General features: G+C 46.5%; 1 protein-coding gene across 1 annotated transcript in view; it reads left to right on the forward strand.

Annotated features, from left to right (window-relative positions):
• LOC121439150 (titin-like) overlaps positions 1-19,637 on the forward strand; it is a 173,443-nt gene that overhangs the window by 4,171 nt on the left and 149,635 nt on the right. Inside the window, exons 4-41 of the mRNA XM_041639653.1 lie at positions 5-289; positions 388-666; positions 1,065-1,343; positions 1,441-1,719; positions 1,834-2,121; positions 2,230-2,508; positions 2,606-2,887; positions 2,979-3,257; positions 3,369-3,647; positions 3,750-4,028; positions 4,261-4,548; positions 4,663-4,947; positions 5,095-5,376; positions 5,471-5,749; positions 5,876-6,154; positions 6,267-6,545; positions 6,645-6,932; positions 7,151-7,429; positions 7,633-7,914; positions 8,832-9,110; positions 9,230-9,508; positions 10,434-10,712; positions 10,819-11,106; positions 11,270-11,548; positions 11,641-11,919; positions 12,026-12,304; positions 12,430-12,717; positions 12,855-13,142; positions 13,931-14,212; positions 14,630-14,908; positions 15,034-15,315; positions 15,454-15,732; positions 15,829-16,116; positions 16,262-16,540; positions 16,634-16,912; positions 17,011-17,289; positions 17,423-17,710; positions 17,857-18,144. Of these exons, the coding sequence (XP_041495587.1) occupies positions 5-289; positions 388-666; positions 1,065-1,343; positions 1,441-1,719; positions 1,834-2,121; positions 2,230-2,508; positions 2,606-2,887; positions 2,979-3,257; positions 3,369-3,647; positions 3,750-4,028; positions 4,261-4,548; positions 4,663-4,947; positions 5,095-5,376; positions 5,471-5,749; positions 5,876-6,154; positions 6,267-6,545; positions 6,645-6,932; positions 7,151-7,429; positions 7,633-7,914; positions 8,832-9,110; positions 9,230-9,508; positions 10,434-10,712; positions 10,819-11,106; positions 11,270-11,548; positions 11,641-11,919; positions 12,026-12,304; positions 12,430-12,717; positions 12,855-13,142; positions 13,931-14,212; positions 14,630-14,908; positions 15,034-15,315; positions 15,454-15,732; positions 15,829-16,116; positions 16,262-16,540; positions 16,634-16,912; positions 17,011-17,289; positions 17,423-17,710; positions 17,857-18,144 (10,710 nt within the window). The remainder of the gene's footprint in view (positions 1-4; positions 290-387; positions 667-1,064; positions 1,344-1,440; positions 1,720-1,833; positions 2,122-2,229; positions 2,509-2,605; positions 2,888-2,978; positions 3,258-3,368; positions 3,648-3,749; positions 4,029-4,260; positions 4,549-4,662; positions 4,948-5,094; positions 5,377-5,470; positions 5,750-5,875; positions 6,155-6,266; positions 6,546-6,644; positions 6,933-7,150; positions 7,430-7,632; positions 7,915-8,831; positions 9,111-9,229; positions 9,509-10,433; positions 10,713-10,818; positions 11,107-11,269; positions 11,549-11,640; positions 11,920-12,025; positions 12,305-12,429; positions 12,718-12,854; positions 13,143-13,930; positions 14,213-14,629; positions 14,909-15,033; positions 15,316-15,453; positions 15,733-15,828; positions 16,117-16,261; positions 16,541-16,633; positions 16,913-17,010; positions 17,290-17,422; positions 17,711-17,856; positions 18,145-19,637) is intronic.

Genomic DNA, 19,637 nt, shown 5'->3' on the forward strand with positions numbered 1-19,637 from the left:
GTAGAACCACCGTCCTTCGTGAAGAAGGTCGATCCCTCTTACTTAATGCTCCCGGGTGAATCAGCACGCCTCCATTGCAAGCTGAAAGGCTCCCCTGTCATCCAGGTCACCTGGTTCAAGAATAACAAAGAGCTTAGTGAAAGCAATACAGTCCGAATGTCTTTTGTGAACAATTCTGAGGCGATCCTCGACATCACTGATGTCAAGGTCGACGACAGTGGGACCTATTCCTGCGAAGCCACCAATGACGTGGGCAGTGACAGTTGCAGCACGGAAGTAGTTATCAAAGGTTTGTTCCCTGAGTTTGCGCTCTTTATTTTGCTGAGAAACTTCCCCTTTGGTTTTCTCATAGCTCACAACTCACCCTGTGCTCTCGTGCCTTTGTAGAACCGCCTTCGTTCATCAAAGTGCTTGAGCCCGCAGACATAGTGCGCGGGGCGAATGCGCTCCTTCAGTGTGAAATCGCAGGCACGGGGCCCTTTGAAATTAGCTGGTTTAAAGATAAGAAGCAAATTCGAAGTAGTAAAAAGTACAGGGTGTTCGCTCAGAAGTCTTTTGTGTTTCTGGAAATCGCATCTTTCAATAGCGCGGATGTGGGTGATTACGAATGCGTAGTCGCTAACGAAGTTGGAAAGTGTGGCTGCGTCGCGACACACTTACTGAAAGGTTAGTGTGGGGGGCGTTTGTCTAATACGTTGTTCCAAGTAGCTTTCTTCATCCATAACAAGAAAGTTTATTTTTTTTCTCTTCTTCTAACCTTTAAAATGTGTTTTGTCATAATTTGAACTTGGGGCCCAGAGCTTTCACTCAGTCTTTGTCTTGCTGTGAATAGAAATATTTATTATCTGATAACAAAAGGAAATTACATAAAATGTCATTTTATTTTCTGATAAACATTTACATTCTGTGCCTCTCTTGAATGGAATTGCTAATTCTTCATGTACTCTCCTTCTTTCTAATAACCAAGTGCTGTGTGACGGTTGTGTTGGACAAGGGAAGTGTGTAGGCGGATGGAGCCCATTGTGTGGGAACTGACACTTGTGTGTGCTCTCTTCCTTAACTAGAACCACCAACCTTCGTCAAGAAAGTTGACGATTTTACAGCCCTAGCAGGACAAACCGTTATCTTACAAGCTGCCGTGAGAGGCTCAGAACCCATTTCTGTCACGTGGATGAAAGGCCAAGAAGTCGTTAAAGAAGACGGGAAAATTAAAATGAGCTTTGCTAATGGAGTTGCAGTGTTGACCATCCCCGATGTGCAGATTAGTCTTGGTGGCAAATACACATGCCTGGCCGAAAACGAAGCCGGCAGTCAGACGTCTGTTGGGGAGTTAGTAGTTAAAGGTTCGTGTAGGAACATTTTAGCTCTTCCTTGGCCTTTTCACTTCAAGTTAAGCCTTGATTCATGCTAAGGAATCTTAACTCTCTAATACCTTTGTAGAACCTGCCAAAATCATCGAGCGAGCCGAACTGATCCAAGTGACCGCAGGGGACCCAGCCACCCTGGAGTACACGGTGTCAGGCACCCCAGAACTCAAGCCCAAGTGGTACAGAGACGGCAGGCCCTTGGCTGCTAGTAAAAAGTACCGGATCAGTTTCAAAAATAACATTGCCCAGCTGAAATTTTACTCGGCAGAGCTGCACGATAGTGGCCAGTACACATTTGAGATTTCCAACGAAGTGGGCAGCAGTTCCTGTGAGACCACGTTTACTGTGTTAGGTTAGTATGTTCAGAGAACTACCCATCTCTCCAACAACCCACAGAACTAGCCGAGGGTGAGCCCCTGAGCGCGTTGCCACGTTGATCTCGTTTCCTTTCTTATGCCACGAACAGATCGAGACATCCCTCCGTTTTTCACCAAACCCTTACGTAACGTGGACAGCGTCGTTAGCGGTACCTGCAGGTTAGACTGCAGAATCGCTGGCTCCCTCCCCATGAGGGTCTCCTGGTTTAAGGACAGCAAGGAAGTCGCTGCGTCGGACAGATACCAGATCGCGTTTGTGGAGGGCACGGCCTCTTTGGAGATCAGCAGGGTAGACATGAGCGATGCAGGGAATTTCACCTGTCGGGCCACAAACTCCGTGGGGAGCAAAGACAGCAGCGGAGCCCTGATTGTGCAAGGTTGGCTAGGAACCGTGTCGCCTGCTTTACCAGTATTTCAAACTAAGACTCCCTCCCTTGGGTCCAGACTTTAACGCCTTCCCATTCTGTCTTCTCCCTATTCTTCAGAACCACCCAGCTTTGTAAGTAAGCCAGGGTCTAGGGATGTCCTGCCTGGGTCAGCAGTCTGCCTGAAGAGCACTTTCCAAGGATCCACGCCGCTCACCATCACATGGTTTAAGGGTGACAAACAGCTGGTGTCTGGCGGAAGCTGCTATATCACCAAAGAAGCTCTAGAGAGCTCCCTGGAGCTCTATGCTGTGAAAACCTCAGATTCGGGCACATACACGTGCAAAGTCAGCAACGTTGCCGGCAGTGTGGAGTGCAGTGCAGACGTGTTTGTGAAAGGTTTGCCTTCTTCTCTTGATGCCTTCGTGCGACCCTTTTCCCGCACAAGTTCTTTTCCTCTTCCGGCTGTTTCTTAATAACTCCCTTCCTTCCACAGAACCTGCGACGTTTGTGGAAAAGTTAGAGCCCTCACAGCTGCTCAAGAAGGGAGATGCCACTCAGCTAGCCTGCAGAGTCACGGGCACCCCTCCGATTAAGATCACATGGTTTGCCAATGACAGAGAGCTGAGAGAGAGCAGCAAGCACAAAATGTCTTTTGTGGAGTCCACCGCAGTCTTAAGGCTTACAGACGTGGCCATTGAAGACAGTGGGGAATACATGTGTGAAGCCCAAAACGAGGCTGGCAGTGACCACTGCACTAGCATGGTCATAGTCAAAGGTTTGTCCTCACGTTTTCTCCGTGCAACCCAGCCTTTGACTTGTAGCCCAGATCCCTGCCCATTAACGTGAGCCCTTCTCTTCTACTGTAGAATCGCCTTATTTTACCAAGGAGTTTAAGCCCATGGAAGTCTTAAAGGAGTACGATGTCATGCTACTGGCTGAGGTGGCAGGCACCCCTCCCTTCGAGATCACTTGGTTCAAAGACAACATGACCCTGAGGAGTGGTAGGAAATATAAAACCTTCATTCAGGACCAGCTGGTTAGCCTGCAGATCCTCAAGTTTGTAGGCACAGATGCGGGTGAATACCAGTGCCGGGTAACCAACGAGGTGGGCAGCAGCACCTGCAGTGCCAGGGTAACACTAAGAGGTCAGTGTTGGCTTAGTTGACTGCTGGGCTCTTCTACACAGACACGTCTTAAGTGTCTAGACGCAGTTTGGCCTTAGAGCTGGTACTGATGAGCACTCATTCTTCTGCTAGAACCCCCATCCTTCATTAAGAAGATCGAGACCACCAGCTCCCTCCGTGGAGGCACAGCTGCCTTCCAGGCCACTCTCAAAGGCTCCCTGCCCATCGCCGTGACTTGGTTGAAAGACAACGAAGAGATCACGGAAGACGACAGTATAAGAATGACGTTTGAGAACAACGTGGCTAGTCTCTACCTGAGTGGCATCGAAGTCAAGCACGATGGGAAATACGTCTGTCAAGCCAAAAACGATGCAGGCATCCAGAGGTGTTCTGCTTTGCTCTCAGTCAAAGGTTGGTTCTGAGAGCTGCCGTAGGTCGGAGGGGAAAGCGGTGCAGGTGCCAGGCCTTTGAGTGGGGCGCTTCACAGCCACACCTGTTTTTTGTCTCCAACAGAACCTGCGACAATAACAGAGGAGGCCGTGTCCATAGATGTCACCCAAGGAGACCCAGCCACTTTGCAAGTTAAATTTTCAGGGACTAAGGAGATCATAGCCAAATGGTTTAAAGATGGCCAAGAACTTACCCTGGGTCCGAAATACAAAATTAGTGTCACCGACACAGTCTCAATACTGAAGATTATCTCCACAGAGAAGAAAGATAGTGGAGAATATACTTTTGAGGTCCAAAATGATGTGGGGAGAAGCAGCTGCAAGGCTAGAATTAACGTCTTAGGTTGGTATTGATGTCCGTAGAGAGGAGCTGAGCATCTCAGGGGCCTTTCCTCTCGCGCTATTTAAAGAGGATATAGAGGATTATGGGCGGGGTTCACGTGTGTGCAAGGTACTGGGTTGATGCCTTAGCGCTTTGTGGTCAGAGGGGAGAGACGGAGGGAGGGAAAGAAAGAGAGAAAGGGAGAGAACAGATAGCTAGATTCACCTAAATCTCCTGCTTCTTTGTTGGATAGATCTTATTATACCTCCCTCGTTCACCAAGAAACTACGGAAAATGGACAGTATCAAAGGATCTTTTATTGACTTGGAGTGCATAGTGGCCGGCTCACATCCCATCAGCATCCAGTGGTTCAAAGACGACCAAGAAATCTCAGCTAGTGACAAATACAAATTCTCTTTCCATGACAACACTGCCTTCTTAGAGATAAGTCAGCTTGAAGGCACAGATAGTGGCACGTACTCTTGTTCCGCCACCAACAAGGCAGGCCACAGCCAGTGCAGCGGTCACCTGACCGTCAAAGGTTGGCAATTTTGATCCCTACCTCTCCAAACTCTATTGCCTTGCTCTTCTTAATTCTCCTCTTCTTCATTGAGCCCGGAAATAAATCTGTCTCCTTCTGCTTCCTGTTCTTTCATCCCAGAACCCCCTTACTTTGTGGAGAAGCCACAGTCACAAGACGTGAATCCCAGCACGAGGGTTCAGTTGAAGGCTCTTGTGGGTGGCACGACACCCATGGCAATAAAGTGGTTCAAAGATAACAAAGAGCTGTACCCCGGGGCGGCCCGCTCGGTTTGGAAGGACGACACCTCCACCATTCTGGAGCTCTTTTCAGCCAAGGCTGCCGACTCCGGGACCTACATTTGCCAGCTGAGCAACGATGTTGGCACAGCAAGCAGCAAAGCCACCCTCTTTGTGAAAGGTTCGCTCCCTCTATAGCCTCTTCTCCTTGCGTGCCTAGCTTGTCTTTGGGAAGGGAAAGTGCATTAAGAAAACAGTTTTGGTCATGGGACTTCATTTTTTTAAAAAAAAACATTCAGCATGCCACTCTTTCTTTTCTCGTCTTTAGAACCTCCTCAGTTTATCAAGAAGCCCAGCCCAGTGTTAGTGCTGAGGAACGGACAGTCAACCACATTTGAGTGCCAAGTGACAGGCACTCCAGAAATCAGAGTTTCTTGGTATCTGGATGGGAACGAAATAACAGATCTTAGGAAATACGGCATTTCCTTCGTGGATGGTTTAGCCACCTTCCAGCTCTCTAATGCCAGGGTAGACAACAGCGGGACTTACGTCTGTGAGGCTCGAAATGATGCGGGCACCGCGAGCTGCAGCGTCGAACTCAAAGTGAAAGGTTGGTGACGGCGCTGTGCTTCAGCTGGGCTGCGTGCTGGACTAAGGGCTTCCCTTGAGTTCAGCCGCTCTCTGTCTTCCTCTCGACTCTGTAGAGCCCCCCACCTTTATCCGGGAGCTGGAGCCTGCGGAGGTAGTGAAGGACAGTGATGTGGAGCTGGAGTGTGAAGTCATGGGGACAACGCCCCTCGAAGTCACCTGGCTGAAGAACGGCAAGGAAATCAGAAGCGGCAAGAAGTACACAATGTCTGAGAAAATGTCTGTGTTTTATCTGCACATAACCAAGTGTGACCCCTCCGATGTGGGTGAATATCAGTGCATCATAGCCAATGAAGGAGGCAGCTGCTCTTGTAGCGCTCGCGTTGCCTTGAAAGGTCAGTCACGTGCGAGGATCAGCCCCCGAGTCAGAACACTGGGCGCTCTTTAGCTGTATGTAGGCAATGAAATGAATAGGAGCTGAAAGGTGCCTCTTCTTGAACCACTGTCTCGTTTACTCACAGAGCCGCCGTCCTTTATCAAGAAGATTGAAAATGTCACCACCGTCTTGAAGAGCTCGGCTACCTTTCAGAGTACTGTCGCAGGCTCGCCCCCGATTTCTATAACTTGGCTGAAGGACGACCAGATTCTTGAGGAAAGTGACAATGTCCATATTTCATTTGTGGACAACGTAGCCACGCTTCAAGTCCGGAGTATAGATAATGGCCACAGTGGGCGGTACACATGCCAAGCCAAGAACGAGTCGGGAGTTGAGAGGTGCTACGCTTTCCTTCTAGTGCAAGGTCGGTGAATGGTTCTGTTTCAGGAGCGGTCTACAGAGATGTTTTTATCAGCATAGCTGGGTTCCAAGAGAATTACTGACCTAACTTATGCACATTTTCATTCTTACTGCAGAACCTGCTCAAATCATAGAGAAAGCTAAGTCAGTTGATGTTACCGAGAAAGACCCGGTCACCCTGGAGTGTGTGGTAGCCGGAACACCAGAACTCAAAGTCAAATGGCTTAAAGACGGGAAGCAAATTGTACCCAGTAGATACTTCTCAATGAGCTTTGAAAACAATGTGGCCAGCTTTAGGATTCAGTCGGTCATGAAACAAGACAGTGGGCAGTACACGTTCAAGGTGGAAAATGACTTCGGAAGCAGTAGCTGCGATGCCTACCTAAGAGTGTTAGGTGTGTACCCACCCCCCCAGCTACCCTTAAGTATAGCAGACACCTTGTAAACAAGCAGCAGCGTGTTAATGGTGTGTTTTTGCTGTTTGCCTTGGATAGACCAAGATATTCCCCCATCGTTCACCAAAAAGTTAACCAAGATGGATAAAGTTCTGGGCTCTTCTATTCAAATGGAGTGCAAGGTTTCGGGATCACTTCCTATCAGTGCTCAGTGGTTTAAGGATGGAAAAGAAATATCTACAAGTGCAAAATACAGACTCGTTTGTCACGAGAACACCGTGTCGCTGGAAGTGAGCCCTCTGGAGCTAGAAGACACTGCGAATTACACCTGCAAGGTGTCCAATGTGGCAGGAGATGCTGCCTGCAGTGGCATCTTAACCGTGAAAGGTGAGGGCTGCCTGGTCCTCTCCTACTCTTTAAAGGGTACTGCTCTTAACCTTGTATCTTCAGAGGTAAAAGATCTTAGTAATTCTGTTTCTTTTGATGCACATTCATTGAGTTTAAGAAATACTTAATCATTACCTCTTTTTTTGAGTTTTCTTCTTATATACCCATTAAAAAAAATATTGGGCTGTGACTAAATATGACTCTCTTAAAATCTGTAGAACCACCAAGCTTCCTAGAGAAACCTGAGCGGCAGCAAGCCATACCTGACTCTACAGTGGAATTTAAGGCTGTGCTGAAAGGAACACCGCCATTCAAAATTAAGTGGCTCAAGGATAATGTGGAACTTGTCTCAGGACCGAAATGCTTCATTGGCCTAGAGGGGTCAACGAGCTTCTTAAATCTCTACTCAGTGGATGCTTCCAAGACGGGCCAATATACTTGCCAAGTTACCAATGACGTTGGTAGCGACTCTTGCACTACAATGTTGCTTGTGACAGGTGTGCAAGTTTGATTGTCCGATGTTTCTGTCTGACTCATGCCTCTGTTGTTCCTAGACTCTGTTACAACGCAGCTTTCTAACATGGCTGAGTAATTTTCCCAGACCTTGGCCCTGTGTCTCCCTTTCCTATCTACTACCCAATTGGGCGTCTGTGATTTTTCGCTCTTTTTTTCATGATCTCCTTTTTTCCTGACTCTTTAGAACCACCGAAGTTTGTAAAGAAATTGGAAGCATCCAAAATAGTAAAAGCCGGTGACTCCACTCGCCTGGAGTGCAAGATCACTGGCTCTCCAGAAATCCGAGTTGTGTGGTACAGAAATGAGCATGAACTCACGGCCAGTGACAAGTACCAAATGACGTTCATCGACTCGGTGGCAGTCATACAGATGAACGGCCTCGGGACAGAGGACAGCGGAGATTTTATCCTTGAGGCTCAGAATCCTGCTGGCAGCACCAGCTGCAGCACCAAGGTTATAGTAAAAGGTAGAATCCTCCTTCTGTTCCTCATTAACAGAAACCCATCACCTTCTTCTCCCCTGGGCATCAAGGCGTCTCACGCTACACTGCTCCCAGGGGGATTTGCCTAAGATAGAGTCATGTCACCCATCGGATGCTATTTCTTGTTAATATTTGTTTACATTCACTTGGGTATTTTGACATATTTTTCCTGTAATTCTGATACTGTAATTTTGGCCACCTCAACACATCCGCTAAAACGCACATACAGAAATGAATGGGAAGTGTTTACGTTGGTCCTTTGGTTTCAGTCACACTGAAACTATATCAGTATCTCCAGTATAGTCTGCATCATAATGATGTAACATACAGACAATCTAGGTTTTAATATTACATCTTTAAAATGACATTAATATGTTTCCTCTTTCTCACAAATCAGCTCCTTTGTGTAAAAACCATGACTTTCCTGTGGTGCAAATAGTGCCAGTATTTTCAACAGCCTCTTCTCAGCATGCTTTACCATAAAACTCAAGTTTGTCCTGTAAGATGATTGTTAAGAGTAGGAAGGCTCAGATCACCGCCGTTCTTGTGATTTCTGGGTGTCTCTGTTGTAAAGTGGAAATGACATTCTTTTTTAATTTCTAAAGCCAAAATTCCATACTTCACAGAATTTCCGTTCATTGATACATTTGCTTATTTATAAATTTGGTGTCCATCTTTGTAGTCCAAGATAAAGCAGCACATTGACCTTCTCAACTGAGCCCTCTAGGATGCATCTTGACTCTCCACCTATCTTGCTAAAAAGTGATAGTGCTACCTACAAATGATACTATCTTAAACCATGCTTCTAATTGGGGAAAAAAAAAAAAAAACCCTTTTTTTTTTTTATCTTGGAGGCTATCAAGTAGCCCAACTCATGAGCAATTCTTGTTTTTTTTTTCCAGAGCCACCCGTTTTTAGCAGCTTCCCTCTTGTAGTAGAAACCCTTAAGAACACAGAAGTTAGTCTTGAATGCGAGCTTTCAGGAACACCGCCGTTTGAGGTGGTGTGGTTTAAAGATAAGCGCCAACTCCGAAGCAGCAAGAAGTACAAGATCGCATCTAAGAATTTCCACGCCAGCATCCACATCCTCAACGTGGAATCTGCGGACATCGGCGAGTACCACTGCAAAGCCCAGAATGAAGTGGGCTCCGACACCTGTGTCTGCGCTATAAAACTAAAAGGTGAGCGTGATTTCTGCGCACGGCAGAAATGTCAGGCGTGAGCAAAACGCTCCGTGTGTTCTCTCTTCCCTTGCCCGGAAAGCTTTCTGAACAATCTCCATTCATCTTTTCCCGTTCAGAACCACCAAAATTCATTTCCAAGCTGAGCAGCCTCACGGTGGTGGCTGGAGAGCCTGCCGAGCTGCAAGCATCCATAGAAGGCGCCCAGCCTATTTCTGTCCAGTGGCTTAAAGAGAAAGAAGTGGTCAGAGAGAGCGAGAACGTTAGAATTTCGTTCGTGGACAATGTGGCGACTCTGCAGTTCGCTAAAGCGGAGCCGGCTAACGCTGGGAAGTACATCTGCCAAGCCAAGAACGACGGTGGAGTGAGGGAGAACATGGCCACACTGACCGTCTTAGGTATGCGGTCCCCGTTAGAACCTGGGAGCAATCGCTGTAATGACTTCCATGTGATATCTTCGTTCTGAATTTCTTCCAGAACCTTATTGAGCTTCACTGTTTGGAAGGCTTAGGAAAAAGACACAGTTGATCTTAAGTGCTCTTTTCTGATTCCTATGGTTCTTACAAAAAAAATTAGCTAGCTGTTTTATTTATATGCCTGCCCTGCTTTTCTGTGTGGGTAGCAAATCTCCTGATTATCTTTTATTTCAACACAAACCCACTAGTAGCCTCTCCACTGTTACAAGAAAATTTTGCTTTCAGACTAGTTGTGGTTACGCTGGTAAAAACCTCCAAAGATCAATGTTTGAAGGAAAAATTTGCACGTTCATTGCTGGGGATATTAAATTTCCATCCAGCGATAAGAATGAAAATGAGGAGAATGTTCGAGATCTCTTCTCTAGGGAAAAAAACACCGAGTAACTCATTAGCAGAGCCTTCTGCTCTAAAGAACGTCAAGTGCAAATCAAAACACATTATGTGGGGCCCAGTGAGATGGCTCAGTGGGTAAAGGTGCCTGCCACTGTGTCTGAGGACCTGAGTTCAATCCTTGGACTGCCTTGTCCTCTGACCCCATATGCATTCTGTGGCATATACCCTCCAGCAAACACACAGACGTACTTACAAAATAGTGTTTGTACTATTTTAAAAAAAAAAACTACATTGTCTGATATACATTGCCTAGATTGTTTTAGAGTAGACAAATGCCCAAACATCCTTTTAATTATTGCAAATAATTTTATGAGTGCGTAGGATTACAGATCACATTTTAGAGCCGAGAGAGAGAAAATGGAACCGTCAGTGAGAGAAACAGTCATTGCAGTTCAGAGAAGAGATACAAGGGAAGATCCAGGTTTCCAACGATGCATCTCATGCTTTCTTTCAGAGCCTGCAGTCATTGTAGAGAAGGCAGGCTCCATGACGGTGACTGTGGGAGAAACATGCACCCTGGAGTGTAAGGTGGCTGGCACTCCCGAGCTCTCTGTGGAGTGGTACAAGGATGGGAAGCTCTTGACCAGTAGCCAAAAGCACAAATTCAGCTTCTACAACAAAATGTCTTCCTTAAAAATTCTCTCGGTTGACAAGGAAGACGCAGGCACCTACACGTTCCAGGTTCAAAACAACGTCGGGAAAAGCAGCTGCACTGCTGTGGTGGATGTATCAGGTCAGTTTGGGGCGTTTTCTTCAGCTCGCTCATGCCACTTTCTCTTGTGAGCTTTCTTTCCCTCTTTCCATAAGTCACCGCAAGCCATTTCCCTCTCTTCGCGCAGACCGAATGGTTCCTCCCTCTTTCACACGGAGACTGAAGGATACCGGTGGGGTCCTGGGCACTTCTTGCGTCTTGGAATGTAAAGTGGCTGGGTCGTCCCCTATCTCCATCGCCTGGTTTCATGAGAAGACTAAGATTGTCAGTGGAGCGAAGTACCAGACGACGTTTTCAGATAACGTCTGCACGTTACAGCTGAACTCTCTGGATTCATCGGATGTGGGCAGTTACACGTGCGTGGCTGCTAACGTGGCCGGCTCTGATGAGTGTCGTGCCACACTGACTGTACAAGGTTAGTGATACACAGTCAAGTTTGTGTGGCATTTACTAAACATTCCTCTCTGGACATATGTCCAGACTGACGCACACCTGAGGTACTCTTATTTTTTTTATTCGAAATCGTTAGTAAGGCCAAAGCTGACTGGGCCCTTCCATTGTCTTCTGTGTCTGTGTAGAGCCGCCCTCTTTTGTGAGAGAGCCTGAACCACTGGAAGTCCTTCCGGGCAAAAACGTCACCTTCACAAGCGTCATCAGAGGAACCCCTCCATTCAAGGTCGGCTGGTTTAGGGGTGCCAGAGAACTGGTGAAGGGAGACAGGTGCAACATCTATTTTGAGGATACCGTGGCAGAACTGGAATTATTTAATACTGATGTATCTCAGAGTGGAGAGTACACCTGTGTGGTTTCTAATGATGCTGGCCGGGCATCCTGCACTACACATCTCTTTGTGAAAGGTTTGCCAAACACGCCCACTCTCCTTCTTTTGACGCCTAGCATTTTGGTGGCTTTATGGTGTGCCTAACTACAATGCTTTCTCACTTATCAGAGCCAGCCACGTTTGTAAAGAAACTAAGTGACCACTCTGTGGAACCCGGGAAGTCTGTCATTCTGGAGGGTACCTATACTGGAACACTTCCAATTTCTGTCACCTGGAAAAAAGATGGTATTGGCATAACTCCGTCGGAAAGATGCAGCATCGTCACCACAGAGAAAACATGCATCCTGGAGATCCTGAGCAGCACAAAGGGGGACGCAGGGCGCTACTCCTGTGAGATTGAGAACGAGGCAGGAAGGGATGTTTGCGAAGCTCTGGTGTCTACCTTAGGTGTGTGATCATCCTCTCTTGAGAATTTTGCATGTATCCAGTATGCAGGGTGGGTCCTTTGCTCTTGCGTCGTTCCGTTTGCTGACTGTGAGCCTTTCTTCTTTAGAACCGCCTTATTTCGTTACGGAATTAGAGCCTCTGGAGGCGGCAGTTGGAGACTCGGCTTCCTTGCAATGCCAAGTAGCTGGGACACCAGAAATTACAGTGTCTTGGTTCAAAGGAGACACCAAGTTAAGGTCAACTCCAGAATACAGGACCTACTTTACAAACAACGTGGCCACCCTTGTCTTTAACAAAGTGAGCATCAATGACGGCGGGGAATACACATGCATGGCGGAAAACAGCATAGGAACGGCAGCCTCTAAGACGGTCCTCAGAATTCAAGGTGACGCTTTGAGCTTAGCCACTCAGACATTTCCTCTCCCCTCTCTAACTCCTTTATCTTTATGGGGACTTTTCTCCTTTCATCCATTAATATTAATACCTCAAGTATAACTTGTCTTCCTACAGAGCGCCAGCTCCCACCGTCCTTTGCAAGACAATTAAAGGACATTGAGCAAACTGTTGGGTTACCAGTTACACTCACTTGCCGCCTGAATGGCTCTGCACCCATCCAAGTGTGCTGGTATAGAGACGGGGTGCTTTTAAGAGATGATGAAAATCTACAGACGTCATTCGTGGATAATGTGGCGACGTTAAAAGTTTTGCAGACTGACTTGAGCCACTCTGGCCAGTATTCTTGCTCTGCCTCCAATCCACTCGGCACCGCCGCGTCGACTGCTAGACTGTCGGCAAGAGGTTTGTTCCCATGCCCACCTTACTCTTTCCCTGCCTTGATTTCTTATTTAATTGTGAAGACAGAAGTAGCCGACAGCCAAAAGGGAAGCAAGATCTATGTTATTGTATACACATTGCCTTTTCTTCTCATCTTCCAGAACCTAAGAAATCCCCCTTCTTTGATATCAAGCCGGTATCAATAGATGTCATTGCCGGAGAAAGTGCAGATTTTGAATGTCATGTTACCGGTGCCCAACCGATGCGAATCACTTGGTCAAAAGATAACAAGGAAATCCGACCTGGAGGAAACTATACTATCACGTGTGTGGGGAACACTCCCCATCTGAGGATTCTTAAAGTGGGCAAAGGAGACTCTGGTCAATACACTTGTCAAGCAACCAATGACGTTGGCAAAGACATGTGCTCTGCCCAGCTGAGTGTAAAAGGTACCACCGCCTAGTGTTTGCCAAGACTGGTTCTCGACTATATATATATATATATATGCTTGCGTCATCCTCTTTTGTGTGTCAAATCATGGTTTGTTTGTTTGTTTGTTTTTTTCCTGCTTGTGCCTAACTCAGTTTTAGAGCACTTCCCTTGCCCATGTGAAGCCCTGGGCTAAATCCCTCAGTCATGCCAAAAATAAGAAAGACATTGAGTTTCACCTGGCTTGTTTCTGGTTTTATGGTCTATGCTTGCCTGGAACTCATAGAAATCCTCCTGTCTTAGTCCCCTGGGAGCTAGGAATATAAGTGTGAGACACCATTTTCAGCTGTCTTAAGTCTTTAAATGTTTGAGTTAAACTAGCAGTTATATTTGAGTTTATGCCTTTGTGTTAGAGGAGCAATAACCAAAGATTTTGCTCTTGTCTTTAAATTCTTAAGAAGTCTTCTTCCATTTAACTTTGTAAAATATAGTTTCAATTTTTTACTCTCCCTTTTTATCATGTCTTGTTATATAACATCTGGTTTATCGTTACAAAATTTCGATCAAATATATGTGCAATTATATTAGCTGGTATGTTTTATCTGATCTATCCAGACCCTACAATGTCAGTCAAATTCTCTGATAAATATCTTAAATCACCTAATAGGAAAGTTTACCATGAAATCATTAGCAAGTTCCTTCTTAATAATGAGTCGATTAACATGTGAACTTTGGGGATTCTCGACTATACGGATAAACTCTTTAACACATAATTATCTATCACTGACTGTTTCCTTTGGTTTAATAGAACCTCCCAAGTTTGTTAAGAAATTAGACCCTTCGAAAGTCGCGAAGCAGGGAGAATCCATCCAACTGGAGTGTAAGATCAGCGGCTCCCCAGAAATCAAAGTCTCTTGGTTCCGGAATGACAACGAACTTCACGAAAGCTGGAAATACAACATGTCCTTTGTGAATTCTGTGGCACTGCTTACCATCAACGAGGCTAGTGCTGAGGACAGTGGTGACTACATCTGTGAAGCTCATAATGGCGTTGGTGACGCCAGCTGCAGCACAGCCCTGAAAGTTAAAGGTTAGCCCCTCTTCTGCTCCCCCTTATCTCCAGTGGGCTCCCTAGGATCGCTCTCAAGGTCTCAGGGTGTCCAAATATCCAGACGTGAGCTCAGGCTGGACCTGAGCCTGAGGATTTCTGGTGATTAGATAAAACCCTGCATTCCTTAGGAATCTGTGACGCCAGTCCCCTTCCAGCTCTCTGTTACAGACTTATCTCCAATCTGTAAGGTCCAAAATTTAAAAGCTTACAACTCTTAAAAGTTTGTGAATTATCCTGTGTCAGCGTGTGTCGTCATTATCCACACAGTCTCTCTCAATGATCTCTTTTCATAGCTAATAGCTCTAGATTCTAGAAACTAGGTATGTGGATGCTGACACCATTTGTCCCCTTTGGTGAGCAGCTGCGTTCATTGTTCATCCTCTTTTCTTCCGGTAGCACCTCCTGTTTTTACCCAGAAGCCTCCTCCAGTCGGAGCCCTGAAAGGTTCTGATGTGATCCTCCAGTGTGAAATTTCGGGAACGCCCCCTTTCGAAGTGGTGTGGGTTAAAGACAGAAAGCAAGTTCGAAGCAGCAAGAAATTTAAAATCACCTCCAAAAACTTCGACACGAGTCTTCATATCTTTAGTCTTGAAGCCGCTGACATAGGGGAATATCACTGCAAAGCCACCAATGAGGTGGGAAGTGACACTTGTGTTTGCGCTGTCAAGTTCAAAGGTTTGTACACAGAGACACACACACAATGTGCTTCTTCCTTTGATCTGTTCCTGCCCAACTAATATCTAATGTGGCTCTGGTTGTGACTCTTACTTTTTCATTTATCCGTGCATTTCTTTCATCAGAACCACCACGGTTTGTGAAGAAGCTCAGTGACACATCCACCCTTATCGGGGAGCCTGTGGAACTGCAAGCTGTGGTGGAAGGTTTCCAGCCGATTTCTGTCGTCTGGCTGAAAGATAAAGGTGATGTCATCAGAGAGAGTGAGAACATTAGGATTTCCTTCGTCGATAACATCGCGACACTCCAACTGGGAAGTCCAGAAGCATCCCATTCTGGAAAATACGTGTGCCAGATCAAAAATGATGCTGGCATGAGGGACTGTTCGGCAGTCTTGACTGTACTAGGTTAGTAGCAAAGTAGACCTCTGAGAACAAGAGGCGTGTATTGACCTATAATCACTTCCTGAAGACAGGACTCTTATCCAACTCTTGACTGAATGTGAGCTGAATTTGTTCTTAATGCGACATACTTTCTTCTTCCAGAACCAGCCAGAATTGTAGAGAAACCAGAACCCCTGACTGTCACCACTGGAAATCCCTTCACGTTGGAATGTCTTGTAGCTGGGACTCCAGAACTAAAAGCCAAGTGGTTCAAGGACGGGAGAGAACTCTCCGCAGGCAGCAGACATCACATAACATTCGTGAGGAACCTGGCTTCCCTGAAGATCCCCTCTGCAGAGATGAACGACAAGGGCTTGTATACCTTTGAGGTGGAGAACAGTGTGGGCAAAAGCAGCTGCACCGTCTCTGTCCACATCTCGGGTGAGTACGACAAGGAGGCCGTGATGGTGACAGCGTCTCCGGTAGGGGTGGGAGTAGGAGAAAGCTCCCTGAATGGCAACTCTTCTTCTTCTCTAGATCGCATTGTCCCGCCCTCCTTCATCCGGAAGCTGAAAGACACCAATGCCACCATCGGAGCCTCGATTGTTTTGGAGTGCCGAGTGTCCGGCTCGGCCCCAATTTCAGTCGGCTGGTTTCTGGATGGAAGCGAGATCGGTGGTAGTCCCAAGTGTCAGCCCAGCTTTTCGGATAATGTCTGTACTTTGAGTCTGAACTCGCTGGAACCCTCCGACACCGGCACTTATACGTGCGTGGCTGCCAATGTAGCCGGCCAGGATGAAAGCTCTGCCGTGCTGACTGTCCAAGGTCAGTGGATGAGGACACCCCGCTGTTTCTCTCCCCACTGTCCAGCCTGAACCACCTCTGTGTTCATTTCTCCATCTTTGCTTCCTTTCCTTTAAGTAACAAACACCCCTTTTCTCTTCGTCTTCCTTCCTCCTGGGCTATTTAGAACCGCCATCTTTTGAACAAACTCCTGATTCTGTGGAAGTTTTGCCTGGAATGAGCCTGACCTTCACCAGTGTCATTAGAGGCACCCCTCCCTTCAAGGTCAAGTGGTTTAAGGGCAGCAGGGAACTGGTGTCAGGGGACTCGTGCACCATTTCCTTGGAAGACTTCGTCACCGAGCTGGAGCTGCTGGAGGTGGAGCCACTGCAGAGCGGAGATTATTCTTGCCTTGTGACCAACGATGCCGGCAGCGCTTCTTGTACCACGCACCTCTTTGTGAAAGGTTCGCTCTTTTATCCAGCGCCTTTTCCTTGCTAAAATCTTTCCGATGCAGCATCTGAAGGTACAGCTTTACCCTCATTCTCTCTCCTTATAGAGCCAGCCACTTTTGTGAAGAGATTGACGGACACCAGTGTGGAGACAGGCAGCCCCATCGTTCTGGAGGCGACTTACACCGGCACACCTCCCATCTCCGTGAGCTGGATGAAGAACGAATACGCTCTGGCGCAGTCTCCCAACTGCAGTATTACAACAACAGAAAAGTCCAGCATCCTGGAAATTCTTGAAAGCTCGATAGAGGACTATGCCCAGTACGCTTGCCTCATAGAAAACGAAGCTGGGCAAGATATCTGCGAAGCTCTCGTGTCTGTCTTAGGTGTGTTGACAGTTAGCCCCTTCTCCTGTTGTCTCTTCCTGTGCAGCTTTGTCTTTGAGTTGGTGTGAGCTGATCAATTACTGTTCTTTGTGTCTTAGAACCGCCTTACTTTATCGAACCCCTGGAACATGTGGAAGCAGCTATCGGGGAGCCCACAACTTTACAGTGTAAAGTGGATGGGACCCCAGAAATCAGGATTTCTTGGTATAAAGAACACACAAAGCTACGGTCAGCTCCTGCATATAAGATGCAATTCAAGAACAATGTTGCCTCTTTAGTCATCAACAAGGTGGACCAGAGCGATGTGGGAGAGTATACATGCAAGGCAGAAAACAGTGTGGGGGCCGTTGCTTCTTCCGCTGTGCTGGTTATCAAAGGTGATGATGCTTTTGCTTGAAAAGTCTTGCAGCGTATTGATAGATTAGTTTTAATCAGAACTTTCTGAGGATACAAATAAGCTGTAGGTGTTTTCTCTCTTATAAATAAGGATTGTCTGCAATTCCTTTCTAGAGCGTAAACTTCCACCTACGTTTGTGAGAAAACTGAAAGACGTCCACGAGACTCTGGGCTTCCCGGTTGCCTTTGAGTGCCGGATCAACGGCTCGGAACCTCTTCAGGTGTCTTGGTACAAGGATGGCGTACTTTTAAAAGATGATTCTAATTTGCAGATGTCTTTTGTGCATCATGTGGCCACTCTGCAGATTTTGCAGACTGACCAGAGCCACGTTGGTCAGTACAATTGCTCAGCTTCCAACCCTCTTGGGACCGCTTCATCAAGCGCCAAGCTCGTCCTCTCAGGTGAGCTGAGTAACTCACGGTACCGCCCTCTCGGTTACAGCCCAGCTTCACTCCCTCGGGCCACCAAGACTGGTGCCCTTTGGTTTCTGTCTCTGATCTTGGGGCAGGGAAAGTGACATCATCATGTCGCTCTTCCTTCTTTCCAGAGCACGAAGTGCCTCCCTTCTTTGATTTGAAGCCAGTGTCGGTAGAGCTGGCTCTTGGGGAAAGTGGCTCTTTTAAATGTCACGTCACGGGAACCGCGCCAATCAAAATCACCTGGGCCAAGGACAACCGTGAGATTCGCCCTGGGGGCAACTACAAGATGACCCTGGTTGAAAACACTGCCACGCTGACCGTGCTCAAAGTAGCCAAAGGTGACGCAGGGCAGTATACGTGCTACGCGAGCAACGTTGCCGGAAAGGACTCTTGTTCTGCTCAGCTGGGTGTCCAAGGTACTCCTCAGAGTGAAGTGCCGAAATCTCTTTCATGTTTTCCGTGTCTTAAAATGTAGGTGGCTGATATGCCTGAAGACTGTATATAGATAGGACCAAAGTCACATAATTACACGTGATCAAATGAGGCTAGAGGTACGGCTCGATGGGATAGTGCTTGCCTGGTGTTAGATCCTTAATAGCATATGGCAGAAAGATGGAGAAAAAGAAGGGAAGAAAGAAGAAGTGGAGGGAGGAAGGAACAGAGGGGCCACAAAAGAATCCAAGATCTTCTAAGTGGAAAAATACCTTGAATTTGTTTTCAAAATAGAAAATTAGAAAAATATATTTCCAAATTCTGCAAATAGAGATGAAGGAGAAAAATGAACAAAAAAAGTTCCCTAGAATTATAAGAAAAGCCTAGCTTGGAAAAAAGTTATCACAGGGCAAAAAAAAATTAATTACTTCAAATGACCTATTTTTGGTAGTGCTTAGTAAATTAGTGAATTCATTACCCTCTAAAACAGAGCACCACTCCAAACTATCAAGTCCTTCCCAGAAAATCAGGTCGACTGTGAGGTGAGCTTCTTTTCTTCCACCAACTATGCTTAATGAAAGCAGAAGTCAGGGGACTTGGTGTTAGCCAGGCTTGCCATCTGGACCAGGGCTTCCCAAGTTCTTAGCATCTTGTTCAAAAAACGAAGAAGCACACACAATTAGCAGAGTATTGAGGAGTTTCGTTTGAAGGTCATGCAAAAGTGCATACTTGATACTCTGCAAGATAACAGCAGGCGGTGAGTGGAATTGACCCAGGAGCCCCCTGGTCACTGCCTAGGGCTCCCACCTTTGCGTCTAGGAAGACAAAGAGCTGGTTGCTAGGTCTGGGGTGTGGATAGTTTTGTTGTGATTGACAGTCATGGGTGTAAGCCCTAACTCATTGTTCATGTCCTTCCCAAGATACATCTAATTACAATCATATACGTGTCCAATCATGTATAACCCTAAGATGATAAATAAGAGAGTTCCCCTAAAAGTCCATTTTGAGGACACAGTTTGCTTTCGTGCCCATGTAGGCTGAACTGACCCACTGCCTCTGGTTCCAGGACATGTATCAGGGACTTTGGGTCACACAAGGAAGGTTTATTTCAGAGTTGATAAGGAGCAATAGGTCAAAGTCACTGTGGCTTTATTTGGGGAGGGATGAACCTGCAGTTTGATGTAGGTAAAGTCTCAGGTTGCAAAGTGCGTTGTTGAAGAAGTGATATACGTGGAACTTAAGTCAAACAGGACTCCAGATCGCTAAGGTACCCTTAAATGTGCCTGCCTCCTAAGATGTAAATGCCATAACATCCAATGTTATGAAAGAATTATGGTGCATTTCACAGATGCTCATCTAAAACTATAGGTTTACCTCCGCAGACCGCTATCTAACCAGATTTAAAATTTTTAGGCTTACTGAAATAGTAGTTGATAAATACCTTGAAATTCGGAATACTGTTCAAGACCCTTTTGTA

The sequence above is a fragment of the Microtus oregoni genome, unplaced genomic scaffold (assembly GCF_018167655.1).
Source record: "Microtus oregoni isolate MIOR12 unplaced genomic scaffold, Mior012 000060F_007, whole genome shotgun sequence".
Classification (NCBI taxonomy): Eukaryota; Metazoa; Chordata; class Mammalia; order Rodentia; family Cricetidae; genus Microtus; species Microtus oregoni.